This window comes from Cygnus atratus, chromosome 3 (assembly GCF_013377495.2).
Source record: "Cygnus atratus isolate AKBS03 ecotype Queensland, Australia chromosome 3, CAtr_DNAZoo_HiC_assembly, whole genome shotgun sequence".
NCBI lineage: Eukaryota > Metazoa > Chordata > Aves > Anseriformes > Anatidae > Cygnus > Cygnus atratus.
Window position 1 is genome coordinate 57,025,966 of NC_066364.1, and position 13,657 is coordinate 57,039,622.

At 46.5% G+C, this 13,657-nt stretch overlaps 1 protein-coding gene across 3 annotated transcripts; it reads left to right on the forward strand.

The window, feature by feature from the left end:
* The first annotated feature begins 3,215 nt into the window (after positions 1 to 3,215).
* On the forward strand, positions 3,216 to 13,520 carry RNF146 (ring finger protein 146). Of its 3 annotated transcripts, none has more exons than XM_035538592.2 (4): positions 3,216 to 3,328; positions 8,037 to 8,193; positions 11,761 to 11,899; positions 11,987 to 13,520. In XM_035538592.2, exons 3-4 carry the CDS (start codon positions 11,762 to 11,764, stop codon positions 12,818 to 12,820), a joined length of 972 nt encoding a protein of 323 aa, XP_035394485.1. In that variant the 5' UTR covers positions 3,216 to 3,328; positions 8,037 to 8,193; position 11,761; the 3' UTR covers positions 12,821 to 13,520. The 3 variants fall into 3 exon arrangements, with proteins under 3 accessions (XP_035394485.1, XP_050565721.1, XP_050565720.1); XM_050709764.1 differs by lacking the exon at positions 3,216 to 3,328 and adding an exon at positions 10,292 to 10,357 and having other exon boundaries at positions 8,119 to 8,193; XM_050709763.1 differs by lacking the exons at positions 3,216 to 3,328; positions 8,037 to 8,193 and having other exon boundaries at positions 11,762 to 13,520.
* Positions 13,521 to 13,657: the final 137 nt, after the last annotated feature.

A 13,657-nucleotide genomic window follows, 5' to 3' on the forward strand; every position in this document is an offset into this window, starting at 1 on the left:
ACTCAAAAATTCAGACCAGTGTTAAAACTAAACCCAGGGCACAGGATGGGAGGTGGAAGTTAGACCCTGTGGCCGAGGGGCAGCCTTTTTCTCTGGCAAGCCAAATGGCCCGGGGGAGCCAGCCTCAGAAAAGGGGCCCTCAGCCCCCCCCAACCCTCCTCCTTGTCCATGTGAGGGCATCTTCCAGGCTGCTCCCAACACATCCGCCTTTGGCCACACGTGGGCCACACCATCACAGAGGCTTGCTGAGGTCACAGTGGCCACCACTGGCCCGCCTTTGCTCCAGGCCCTATAAAACAGGACCCCTGCAGCTGGCCCACCACTCGCTGAGCTTCTAGGCACTCTTGACGGCCGGATTGTGCGGCAGGAAGAAGTCCAGAAGCAGGGAGGCGAGCAGCAGGCCTCCTCGGTGTGAGAGGACAGCAATGCAGTCCAAGCAAGCACCGAGAAGGAATGCACCTAACAAGAAGAAGTGTCATGGGCAGAGGGGTAGCGCCTGCAGCACAACAGACACCAGTGCTTGAGGGACCTCTGGCGCACAGCCCACAGACACTTACAGGCGGTACCACTGGCACCGCAACGATGCGGGGAACAGGCCGCCCCCTCAGCCATACAGCGACAGGGGGCCTGGGCCTGACCAGTGGCACAGTGGTGGTGTGGGGCGAAGGCAGGCGCGTCAGGCAGACAGCTGCAGGGAGCAGAGGTGTGCCCATAGTCCGGAAAGCAATGTGGGACCCAGCCATGGCCGTAAACCAGACGGCAGCGTCAAACCCGCAAATGGAAATCAGCTGGACAGTGGCATGGGACCTAGGGGTGGAACTGGGCGACCCCCTGGTTCGGCACCCTGGCCTGAAAACATTCCTGATGGAAGGCATCCCATTTGGGCAGTCCCTGGCAAGGAGTGGCTTATCCTTCTGCCAAACACCGTGGGGCCCATGGAGGTGGATCCACCAGCAGATGTGGAGGAACCAATGGAAGTGGGTCCACCTCGGCCAGATCAGACTTGCAGCTACCCCGGCATGTCTTCATTCTCTGTCATCTGAGCGCACCAACAGCGTCGCAGGAGTGCCCGGCGAGCTCCCTACTCGTCATGCAGGCTCCATCCCAAGCATTAGCCTGGAGCCACCAAACACCACGGACATCCTGCAGGCTCATCTGCAAGATGTCCTGGCAATAAAGAACTCTGTTGCCAATTCTCAGGGGTTGTGTGAGTGCTTCTTTCCCATTCCCCAGCCCTTGGGCGAGAGGTGGCATCCCTTCTGCACAGAGCCTCAAGGAAGAGCACAAGAGAGGAACCAGCTCCCTTCGGGCTGCTGCGCTGGGGTGACAGGAGGAGTCCCTGAGTGCCACCATGAGCCTTTAACATTTGTGAAAATAGACTGAGGGGTGAAAATAGTAGTGTGTAAGTGATTATAGGTGGCTAATTTCTTATATTAGGAGTGAGTTTCTATATCTAAGTAATTGGCAATGACAGACATGGAGAAGGCTGAGGTACTCAACAACTTCTTTGCCTCCATCTGCACTGGTAGACGAGCTTCCCAAGTCTTTAATTTCCCTGAACCTGTGGATGGAGGCTGGGGGATCAAAGTCCCAGCCACTGTAAGTGAAGAGCAAGTTCGAGACCACCTGATGAATCTAAAGAGGTACAAGTCTATGGGACCTGATGACATGAATCCCAGGGTCCTGAGGGAACTGGCTGATGTAGTTGCCAAGCCTCTCTCCACCATAGCTGAAAAGTCCTGGCAGTCGAGCGATGTCCCTGGTGAGTGGAAAAACAGAAATGTCATGCCCCTACTCTTCAACAATTGAAACAAAGAATTGAACAAAGAGCACTACTCTTCAACAATTAAAACAATTAAGAGACATTTCTTCTCAGAAAGAGTGGTCAGGCATTGGAACGGGTTGCCCAGGGAAGTGGCCAAGTCACCGTCCCTGGGGGTGTTCAAGGAAATCATCGAATCATAGAATATCCCGAGTTGGAAGGGATCCACAAGGATCATCGAGTCCAACTCCTGGCTCCACACAGGTCTACCCAAAAATTCAGACCATATGACTAAGAGCACAATGCAAACACTTCTTGAATTCTGACAGGCTTGGTGCTGTGACTACAGCCCTGGGGAGCCTGTTCCAGTGCATGACAACCCTCTCAGTGAAGAACCTCTTCCTCATATCCAGCCTGAACCTCCCCTGTTGCAGCTTGACACCATTCCCTTGGGGCCTATCACTGGTCACTAAAGAGAATAAATTGGCGCCTGCCCCTCCACTCCCCCTCGTGAGGAAGCTGTAGGCCGCAATGAGGTCTCCCCTCAGCCTCCTCTTTTCCAGGCTGAACAGGCCAAGTGACCTCAGCCGCTCCTCATACGTCTTCCCCTCTAGGCCCTTCACCATCTTCGTAGCCAAAGGAAAGGTTGGGCCTGGTGCGCAGGGACATGGTTTAGTGGGTGACATTGGTAGTAGGGTGATGGTTGGACCAGATGATCTCGAAAGTCTTTTCCATCCTTAATGATTCTGTGATTCCATCTGAAGTGATGCATGGATTATCGTTTCACACCATGGTTTATTCATCTGCTGTTGACAAGAACATGGTGTACCTTTCAATTGTTTCTGCTGGCGGCAGAAAACACACCTCTCCTTCCCGTACACTACCTCCAAGGCAGCAGCTGCGGTTTTGTGACAGCCCAGCCCCCAGCTACACCCTGGTCCCGTCCCACAGGCAGGAGGCCAGAGAAGCATCCAGCCCTCCTCGGGGCAGAGCTGGGGCCGTGACTTGAGGGAAGGCTGGACGTGGTGCTTAGGGACGCGGTGCTTAGGGACGTGGTGCTTAGGGACGCGGTGCTTAGGGACGCGGTGCTTAGGGACGTGGTGCTTAGGGACGCGGTGCTTAGGGACGCGGTGCTTAGGGACGCGGTGCTTAGGGACGTGGTGCTTAGGGACGCGGTGCTTAGGGACGTGGTGCTTAGGGACGTGGTTTTGTGAGTGACACTGATGGGGGGGCGATCGGACCAAATGATCACGGCGGTCTTTTCCAGCCCTAACGCCTCTGTGACTCTGCAGAGCTGCCAACGCCCGGCCTTAGGCAGGACGCGGCCCCGCCGCCATGACACCTCCCCGGGATGGCATCGGGAGTGGCCGCGCCCTCCCCCCGTGACGCCACCGGAGCGCGCGCCCCTCCCCTCCGCTTACGGCCCCTCCCTCCCGGTCGCGTCACGGTGGCGCGGCAGCGCCCCCCTCCCTCCCGCCACCCCCCCTCCCGCGCGTGACGTCGGCGCGTCCCGCGGCGGCGGCAGGTGGCGGAGCGGTGCGCGCAGGGCCCGGCCCGACCCTGCGGGTGAGTCTCGGGCGGCGGCACCCCGGGGAGGGGGGGGGGCTCCAACGGTCACCAACGGCCGCCAACGGCCTCGCCCCCCCCCTACCCCCCCCGCGGCGGGGCCGGGCTGCGAGGCCCGGAACAAAAGGGCAGGCCGCGGGGTGCCGGCGGGGCCCCCCCGTGCCCAGGCCGCAGCAGCGCGGTGGGGAGGGAGGCGGCGGCCGGCAGCCGGCGGCGGTGCCCGGGGAGGCGGCGGCGCGGCGGTGGCGGCGGCGGCCCCGCGCGGCCCCTCGCGTTGCGGCGGGGCCGGGAGGCGGGCGGTGCGCGTCGCCGCCGCTGGAAATGGGGGGGATCGGGGCTGGGTGCTGCCGGCGGGGTGCTCGGGGGCTGGATTTGGTCGCGGTGCTGGAGCGGGGACGGGCACAGCCCGGAGGGAAGCGCACCGGAGGTGGTGGTGCTCGTCCCAGTACCGCTTTTCTGTGACCCCAGCGAGCAATCCTGTGCGGTTTGCCCGTGGTCCTGTACTATGGAACTGTACACCGGGTAATCCCAAGGAGGAGTAGGGAAGGCAGCTGTAAAAAGTTGTGCTTTTGTCAGGTTTGTGATGTGAAAAACACAGCAGCCCCTAACACAGGGGATTGTTTAAAATAGGCCTGAAAGTGCCTCCATAAATGCATCGCCAAAAACGGCCTGCTGTAACAGTACTGAGCGCCCGGTACAAAGCCCTGATATCGATTTGGTCGCTTTGAGTAAATCTTAAATATCGAATGTTTGCGAGAGCTCGCTTGACAGTTCTGTGTGGTTAATGCTGTGGCTGCCTTCCGAGGGAATCAAAGTGCCAATTGTTTGAATCGCTACAGTGCGGAATCTGTACGGGGAGGAAGAAACAAGTTCTTTTTGTTTCCTTCAAAACCCGCTGCATCAGTTGAGATGTAACGCAGTTGTCATTTGCCGAGAGGGATGGAACTGCAGGGTTTCGAAGGAGTTTGAATAGTGGGTGGAAAAAAAAAACCTTTATTGGAATTGATTTTTCCCCCTCTCCTTCTTCTGTGCATGATAATCAAGTCTTTCTGTTTAGAGATGTTCTTGTACTTAGTTTGTGTTTCCGAAGCATTGATAACTTCAGATGAACCTATTCTCGCTTTGTTTTCCTACAGGAACTTTGACACTATCATTTTGCTTGAGTGAGAAGCTAATGTTTTGCTCTCTTAAATAAAATGAAATATATACTTCAAATTCAGTGGTCCAGTTGTAGCACAGGACAAGAAATTCATTTTGAATAAATATGCAGCAGTTCAATACCAAAATGGTTGACTGCTCTGCACTTGACTATTTTTCTGTGGTTTAGTTCTAAATCTATACAAGGTGTGTTTTTCTTTGTTTTTGTTTTTTAATTAATGTGTAACGGCACTGCATAAAGAATGACAGGGAAGTTGAAGCTTCATCACATCACTAATTCCCAAAGATACTCTAATTTTAAGAAAGAGGTACAGGGAAGTCACTATTAACAGGAGACAGTGAGATTATTTATCTGCTGTGCTGTGCATTGCCTGGTGATGGTTTAAAAAATATCTGAAAGGCTCAGTACCTTTAGCTGACACTATGTTGAAAATAACAGGCCTTCAGCTGGGAGAATGAGTTTTTTTCCCTCCCCTTATTTAAAAAGAAAAAAAGGCAAAAACCATACCAAAACCACCTCTTTCCTTCTTTTCCCTGTATTTGGCTCATGGTGGCTGGTAGGGAAGGACGGAGTTCTGTCCCCTGCTTCCACCTTCTTCCACCCTCCCTCCCCCAGGAATCGAGGTATGAGGTAGGGAGCTTGATGGAAACAGTCAAGTACTTAACTACATAAAAGCATTTACCGTTTTTATTTTGTAGTGCTGCACCCGTTGATTTTTCAGCCTATGGGTACTCAAAGGATTAGCTTGTGGTAACTAGTTTAAAGTAATCTGTAGAGTGCTGCAGAATTTATCATCTAAGGCAGGATTTAAATAAGGCTGTAGGTAACACCACATTTACATTCAGGAGCTGGCTTCTTAAATATGTGCATTTCTGGGATATTTTCTTAAAAGTTATCGTTGCTTTTTTTCTTTTTGCTCTGGTCTCCAAAGCAAAAGAAAAATGGGGAAAAAAAAAAAAAAGTAGTTTGGGCTCCGATAGGTTACTGGGAATCTGATGTGCAGCAGTTGACTGACAAGAAAGGTTTTGTTCCGTCTTGGTCTAGTAAAAGCTGGATGTTTTCCTCAAGGAAGACCTCGGGTCGCTTTCGGATGGTAGCTCAGGTAGGAGGTCAGCCACTTTTGAGTCATAAAGCTGCGTGGAAGAGGCTGGCACAACTTCTCCCAGCAAGCGTCCCTGGAGACTTCAAGGGAACAAAGAGCAGTCAGACACCGCCTGAGCCTCAGCGTGGGAGGAGCTGTTGCCCAGCTGTTGATGCCAGGTCGAAGCCCTTGCTCCTGGGCAGTGGGATTGTCCTTCATCTGTTGCGTGTTGAGTGCCCGTTTCAAAATCGGCGTGTGATGGGACGCGTGGGTTTAGTGAGTGCGCAAGGGGAAGGGACTCTCGCAGGTTGCCACAGTTAGCGTAACTCCCCGTACGAGGTGCTCGTCTAACGTAGGAAGTTAATTGCTAAGTAGAGAACACAGCTCTTAGCCACTTAACTTCAAAGGAGCAGAGTCCGGGAAGGGGTGTGTGTGTAACCACAAGCGTCTTTTATCCCGTTTTGTAAAATTTTCATGGCTGGCTTATTAAGTAAATAACAACGTAATGAAGAGCAGAGGTTACCTGAAGTCAGTTTGTGAACTAGTTCTTTTTAAGAGCTATGCAGCATTTAGAAAGTTGCCTTACCATAATCCCATAATTATGCCCTAATTGGATTCTTCCAGGTATAATTACATGCATCGTGTATGTGCGTGCGTTTTTTTTCCTAGGAGATCTGTCAGAGCTGACCCAGCGTCCTTCTCCCATCTCCATGTAACATTTGGTCTTTGAATGCTCCACCTCTGACAGTGGATTGTAGGAGGTAGCAGATAAAACCTGCAGAAGGAATAGAAAGCCAGGACCTGAGCTGAAGGGCTGGGCACCACACCCACGGCATCGAGCTTGTTGCAACCGTCTCTTTGATCATAGCAAACACGGTATTTTGTCTGAGTGGATTAGTAGAGCCAAAATTTCAGTGGGATTGCAGCTCTCCATTTCAGATTAATGTGTGAAGAAAGGGGAAGTTGCTGGATTGATGAGGGGAGAACCATCTCCCTTTTGAAGGGGTGCTAGGACAAGTGGATAGGCATGTTAATTTTTGCATTTTTCCTTTTGAACGCTTGCTAAAAATAGCTGGACTGAATGCTACATGGAGCTCAGCTATAAAGAAAATAACACGTTTGAGTAATTTATCTTGCACTGAAGTCATCTGAACATTTCAATCTGACATTATTCGTGATAAATGTTCAATCATTTGATGGACCGTAGCACAGAACACCGTAACACTAAATGCTCCATGTTCTTTCTGAGACTTACCACTCCTTGACTTTGCTCTAGTCTGTACATAAATCTGATCTGCACCGTGTTTACACTGAAATGATTCTTTCATTGGGCAAATTGAAATCAAATATGTGACATTCTTGGGTCTGCTTCAAAGCATTCGTATATGTAAGATTTTGCAGCAACTGAAAATTGTAATTCAAAATGCCTCAGAAACATCTTGAAAGCTACAGCCCAGAAGAGAGGAAGATACAGCTGTATGGCTCATCAGTCTTTCTACATACGATTCCCAAAATACTTTCCGTAACTAAGGGTGGCTCTTTCAGGTCAAGACCTTCCTGTTTAGAGCTTGAGAACAGGACAGTGAAATCTTGGTGGTCTCCCTGCTCTCACCCAATTTGCAGATTCCTACCTGCCTACTGTAGAGTTATTTAGGTAATTGTTAAGACACTGGTTTCCAGTGACTACTTTGTATTTATGAAATGAATTGGTTCAAATTCTGGTTGGTGACATACTACAAAATGTATTTTGGCTGACATTAACTGGTAGCCTGAAGAGGGGCACGTTACCTCAGAGTCGCAGAGCCTGAACTGCACCCTTGTCCTCTTTTTCAGAGATCACATATATTTGTTTCAGGACTGAACCTCAGAAGTGCTTGGCACTTTATAAAGAGGGCCCTAAGCTGCAGAGTGCTTGAGATGTGGACAGGACCTAGGGAAATCACGTGTTTGCATGCATGGTTTTCTCCTCAAACATCCGATAACAGCCCCTGTTTACAGACAAGATTCAAAGCTGGACAGGCCTTTGGAATAATACGATATGGCTCTTTTTATATACAGGTTTAGGAAGCTGTTGTTATTTGTTAAACTCTCCGAAAACAGGAAGTCATTTACTAGAGGTTAAATATGCACAAACATAACATGCTCCTAACTTTAGTCTTGTTTCTCATTTTGTATACATGGTTACTTTATGGAAATGAGGCATTAACTGCAGATATAATAAGATAATTGCCTTTTATACTACTTTAGAAAAAGATAATTTGCATAAGTTAGACATCAAAATAATCGACATCAAACTGTAGGCCAAAATTGGTAATTGCAAAAAATACGACAATGTCTGATGGTGTCTGCATCAGGTAGGTTAAAGGATGGTTATTTCTTTTCTGTAACAGGACCATGGCGTTGTGTTTTGCTCGCTCATACCTGTGTCCAATGCTGTTGTAATGGTGATACTATCTGCTTTCCATTAGTGTGCAGAGAAGCTGAAACGCTGCAGTGTACCGTTGGGCAGGACAGACAAGGAATGAGCCAGCCTTGGGAAAGAGGACCTGCCATCCTAGCTGGAGACATCTGAAGAGAGGACATCTTAGTCTCGTGGCATGCGTCAGTAGAAATTACTCAGAGAAAGTAAGCTGCTGTTGTTTTGTTAATGGACTTGCACGTGCCAGCTTGTTGACAAACTGCTTAGTTGTAGCTAGAATTTGACCCAGAGTCCAAAATATTACTGTTTTGGGGTAAGGTTATGGGAATGCACTTGCTCTTTGGACAGAGTCCCAGAAGGCCTGGGGAATTTTCATATAGTTTTTATACATTACCTATTCCATACTTTGTGTGTTGATGCAAGCACTCTAGGCTATGCGTCTTAAGCTTACCAAATGAAATGTAGGTTTTAATATTAATTAAAAAAAGAGATAATGGAAGTGAGATCTGCCAGGATTGTAGACCAGCTCCTTCACAGTTGGCTTTAGGCTGTATTTATGTTAAAACGTAGCATTCGGATGCTTGTTGTTCCCTTTTTTATATCTGAACTGATGATCCAAATACTTCAAATAATTTTATTTTTAGAACTTGTCGCTGATTTTAATTTATTCAATAATGTAATTTTCCCTGTTAGCCAAAATTAATAAAGTAACCCAGCTCTCCAAAAAACAGAGCTTAGTCTTTGATAACCATTTTAATATGAAGCCTTTTTTGAATAAATCTTGTTATAAAATATTACTGTTAATTTCAGGGAAAATACTCTGCACTCAGATTTGTTTAGTTATTAACGCCATGAAGCTGGAATGAATGTGCTCCCACAGCCGTAACTTAGCAGAATAGCAGCTCTAGATGTTTTTCCTCTTTTCCAAAGGGCTTACCTGTTTGATAAAAATCTACATATATATGCCCTAGTACTAATTTATAGACAAACTCTATGAACTCGATCTGATACTTAAAAAGGTAAACAGTAAGGGATTAATTAGCATATTCTTTTAGAAACAAAAAGTGAGAACCTCAGTTCAGTTGATCTAAATCTTTAAATGGATAATTGTCCTGCATTCTGAGCACATGCAACTGCAGTTGTGCTTGTCTTTTACTAAAAGTTTTATGTTGCGGGGTTGTGCTTGGTTAGAGATGAGGGTATTCCTCTAGCTGTATTAATTTTATGTTTTCCTCTAATTCATTAAAAATCACTTAAGACTTTCAAAATAAAGCATTTATTCCTCCTTTCCATTCATATGCTGCGTTATTAGCTTGACCTAGTAAGGAATCAAAGAACCTTCAAATTAATAGGTGACCTATTGAGCACAGCTCAAATATTAATGAGAACTCTCACACTGCTTTTTGTTTACTCATGATACAGCATAATACATTCACTCATAATAGTAACAATACCAGAATTTGATTTGTCAAAATGGGGTTCATTTTTAATCCCAGCAGTCTCCAAATTCTTAATTATGATACACAAATTATAGAGAAGTTACTTATCTTCATGTTGTTTTTATCTTTTCTTTGAAGAGGATAACCTTATAAAATGTATTTAGGGAAAAGAAGCCTTTTGTAAAACTGTAGCGTGGAAATAAAAATCTCAGCTGCTGCGCCTTTCTGCACAGTAATATGTCATTATGGGAACACTTGAAAATTCAGATCTTTTTTCCTCAGCCATGGTTGGTACAAATTAATCAATACATGGTTTTCTCTTTCAGCTCTTCTGTTGTGAGATACTGATTGAGTTGTGTTCGTGGGTATTCTGAAATCTGAATAGCTTTTCTTCTCTCCTTTTTCTAATAAGTTCCTCGTCATAAAAACCTAGTTTTGGTGTAAAGTTCTGCTTCCAAATATAACCTGGAAAGTGTGAAGCTGCCAGAGAGCAACTAGTTCACAACACTTTCAGAATGTGTCTCTCACGTAGATGTGCAAAATAAAGACAATTACCAGGTGGTAATGCTGTCTGTATCTGCACGCTGACTGAAGAGCTAGTATGCATATTTGTTCTTAATCTCAGAGAAAGAAATTCAGATACAAAGGTGGACAGAGTTACATGCCACTTCAGAAATAAAATATATGAACGGTAGAGCTTAAAAAACCCGACTTGATTAAAAAATTAGATCAAAGAAAGGCATTGCTCTTCTGAGAGGAAATTACAGTGACAAAAGGGAACGGGTAGCATATAGAGATGCATTATTGTAAAGATAAATATAGACACAGAAGCATAAATCTTCTTTTTTTTTTTTTCTAATCCCAGCATGTGTTCGTAAGATGCATAAAGCAGTGAAGGCTTTTACTGTAACACGAGGGATTTTCTCTTGAGGTAATGTGTTTTACTAGAAATATGTCTAATACTGGAACAGGCTGTCCAGGGAGGTTGTGATACCATCCTTGCAGGTTTCAAAAAAGTCAGCTAGACAAAGCCATGACTGATCGGACCTGATACTGGTGGTAGTGCCGTGTGGAGCTGGAATCTGGGCTCTTGTGACCTCTAACGGTCTCTTCTGGCCCACCCTTCTGTGGTGACTTTGGATGAACTATTCTCTGCTGTTTGTACAAAGAGGACTAGTTATACTGAAAGGCTTTTTTGCTGAGTATCAGCCCTATGCTGCCAAATTCCTTGGAGATTTGAAATGAAAAAGGCACATTTTTAGGCCCCGTTCCCCCAAAGCCCACTCTTCGCCCTCGTTTGATATCTGCTGGTTTGTTTTGATGAGAATAAATGAGATCATAACAGGAAAACAACCATGAAAAAGACTGAAAGATTGCCATAGGTAGAATGTAGTCTAGCAGGCATTTGTATGTCTAGGCTAGAGTATTTTGCCTATTGAAATCCTATAAAATGCCAGAGTAGCATTATAGTTGGTTATAAAATTTCTGTTTAACAACAGAGAAAAGACACAGCCAGAGAAGGCACAGGCAATGACTTCACAAACAAATAAATCATGGCTGCGTATTTCATCTCCTGTGATAGATACACTGCCCCTTCTGCTTGGCTGGAACAATTCCTTTTGAGGTACCCTCAGCTAGATGAGCAAGTTCACCTGTTTTTTAGGAAAGAGAAATCCAGGATAGCTTTTGAAAAAGCCACCTCAGTCTTCAAATCCAGTTCTTCCTGTAGCCCTGTGGTTGTTACGAGCCCTGTCTGAGGGCTGGTACGCTGTGGTGACTAAGAAACAGCGAGTGGGAATACTCCAGCCTGGTTCTGCTGCCGGGCATATTTTGTACTATGGAAACCTAGCCTGAAGTACTGTTCTGGTAATCCCCTAGTCAAACTGATGATCACCAGTACTGTACAGATGGATTGTTTTGTGGGTAGGTCACCTCTTGAGAAAAGAATCGTAGCCTCTTCAGATTTTCTGAGGAGGCTCCAAAATAACAGGCTGGCTGGATGCTTTGTAGTACCTTTAGCCTGCATGAAGCTAGCTGATCAACACTGCTTCAGAAAAAGGAGAGAGGAAATTCCAAAGTTTGGCATGGTATTGTGTTAAAAATGAAACAGAAGATTAAAGATCAGCGATTGGGAAAATAAATTCTACCGATATTCAGCTTAGTTTGTTGACTCAGAAAACAGAGTGTTAACCTATCGGTTAATTTAGAAGTTGAGCTTCATAAATGATACCTCATCTTAACCCAAGGCAAGTGTCTCATTCTGTGGATGGTGAGGTAAGGTGCCAGTTTAGGTTGACACAGTAAACTGATTTACATCTCTTTGATCTTCTGCAGGATGGCTGGCTGTGGTGAAATAGATCATTCGATCAACATGCTTCCCACAAATAGGAAGACAAATGAGTCATGTGCTAATGCAGCACCTTCCCTGACAGTCCCTGAATGTGCTATCTGTCTGCAAACGTGTGTCCATCCAGTAAGTCTGCCTTGTAAACATGTTTTCTGCTATCTGTGTGTGAAGGGAGCTTCTTGGCTTGGGAAACGATGTGCGCTCTGCCGGCAGGAGATTCCAGAGGATTTTCTCGACAAGCCAACCTTATTGTCACCAGAAGAACTCAAAGCAGCAAGCAGAGGCAACGGAGAATATGCTTGGTACTACGAAGGTAGAAATGGTTGGTGGCAGTATGATGAACGTACCAGCAGAGAGCTGGAAGATGCCTTTTCCAAAGGTAAAAAGAGCACTGAAATGCTGATTGCTGGGTTTTTATACGTAGCAGATCTTGAAAATATGGTTCAGTATAGGAGAAACGAGCATGGACGCCGCAGGAAAATAAAACGGGACATTATAGATATTCCAAAGAAGGGAGTGGCTGGGCTTAGGTTGGACTGTGACGCTAACACTGTCAACCTGGCGAGAGAGAGCTCCGCTGACGGTGCAGACAGCACAGCGACCCCGGGGGCTGCAGCTGTACAGCCCCTGGTGCCCGTTTCTGCTAGGCCCCTGCCGTCACTCGATGGTCAGCTGATGAGTCCTTCAACGCCATCGCCTGATGCAAGCGCTTCTCTAGAAAACTCTTTTGCCCAGTTGCAAATAAATGGAGACAGTATGGCCGAAAGGAGCCACAGGGGAGAGGGAGAGGAAGACCACGAATCGTCATCGTCCGGTAGGGTGCCGGCCCCTGACGCCTCTGTGGAGGAGACCGAATCGGATGCTAGCAGCGATAGCGAGGATGTGTCTGCCCACCTCCAGCAACATCCATCCTCTGCCCAGCAGAGACACTTGAATGCAAACGCAAACCAGTCAGGAGTGGATAGACCAGTGGCAGGGGGAGGGGTGGTAAACGCAAGCGTAAGGTCTAGAAGGCCAGATGGACAGTGCACAGTCACTGAAGTTTAAATCTGGAGCCATGCGATTGAAAAACTCAGTCCCGTATCTGTAAATTTTCTGTCCACATTGGCATTGCACTCAAACCTAGCAGTGTGTTTGGTGGGAGGGTGGGGTGAAGGGGAGAACCAGATTTGGCCTAACTTAAGTCTCTTAACATGTCTCAGCTGGAAGACTAACTGTAAGAAACTGGGTCGTCCTGTTAATGGTTTGAAAGCTGCTTAGCAATACCCAGTTTTCTTAAAAATGTCTTGTGTTTATTTTGTAGCATCCTCCCCTTGGAGATACTCGGTCCCTTTTTGGCCAATGTATATCTACTGTACAACTTGAATTGTTTTCATTATCTGACTGTTGCATTAAGTGTCTTACTACTTTCTGCATGGATTGATGTATGAAAAGAACACTAAAGCAATGCGGGAGCAGGCAAGATGTTGGGTGTGAGCAGGATGCTTAATTTAATGTGAGAAAATAGATGTGAGTTTGGAGTTAAAATGTGTTTTTACTAGAAAAAGAGCAATCATTTACCTTCAATGGAAATGTAAAAATGCTGTTAACTTTTGTTGCAAATTCTTACCTATACACTTCATGGCATTTTCACTGGCTTTGCCATCTAGTCCTTGTAGTTCTGTTTTTGAGGTCTTTCTTGATCTGTCTCGTTTTTGTTACGGAATTTATAATTTAATAAAATTGCATTTTACCAGTAACAATCTTAGATATGTCTCCAGTTTAATTGAACTTCACTGGAGGAACTTTAAAGAAAACTATCATAAAACAGCTTCCTGTGCTTGCTGAAAGGGAGGATTGGTTTAGAGTGGTATCTAAGTTCTTAACATCCCTGACTGACTGTAT

Bases quoted from the DNA above. Each gene is read 5' to 3' on its own strand.
- RNF146 (XM_050709763.1), top strand. From the start codon at position 11,762: ATGGCTGGCTGTGGTGAAATAGATCATTCGATCAACATGCTTCCCACA.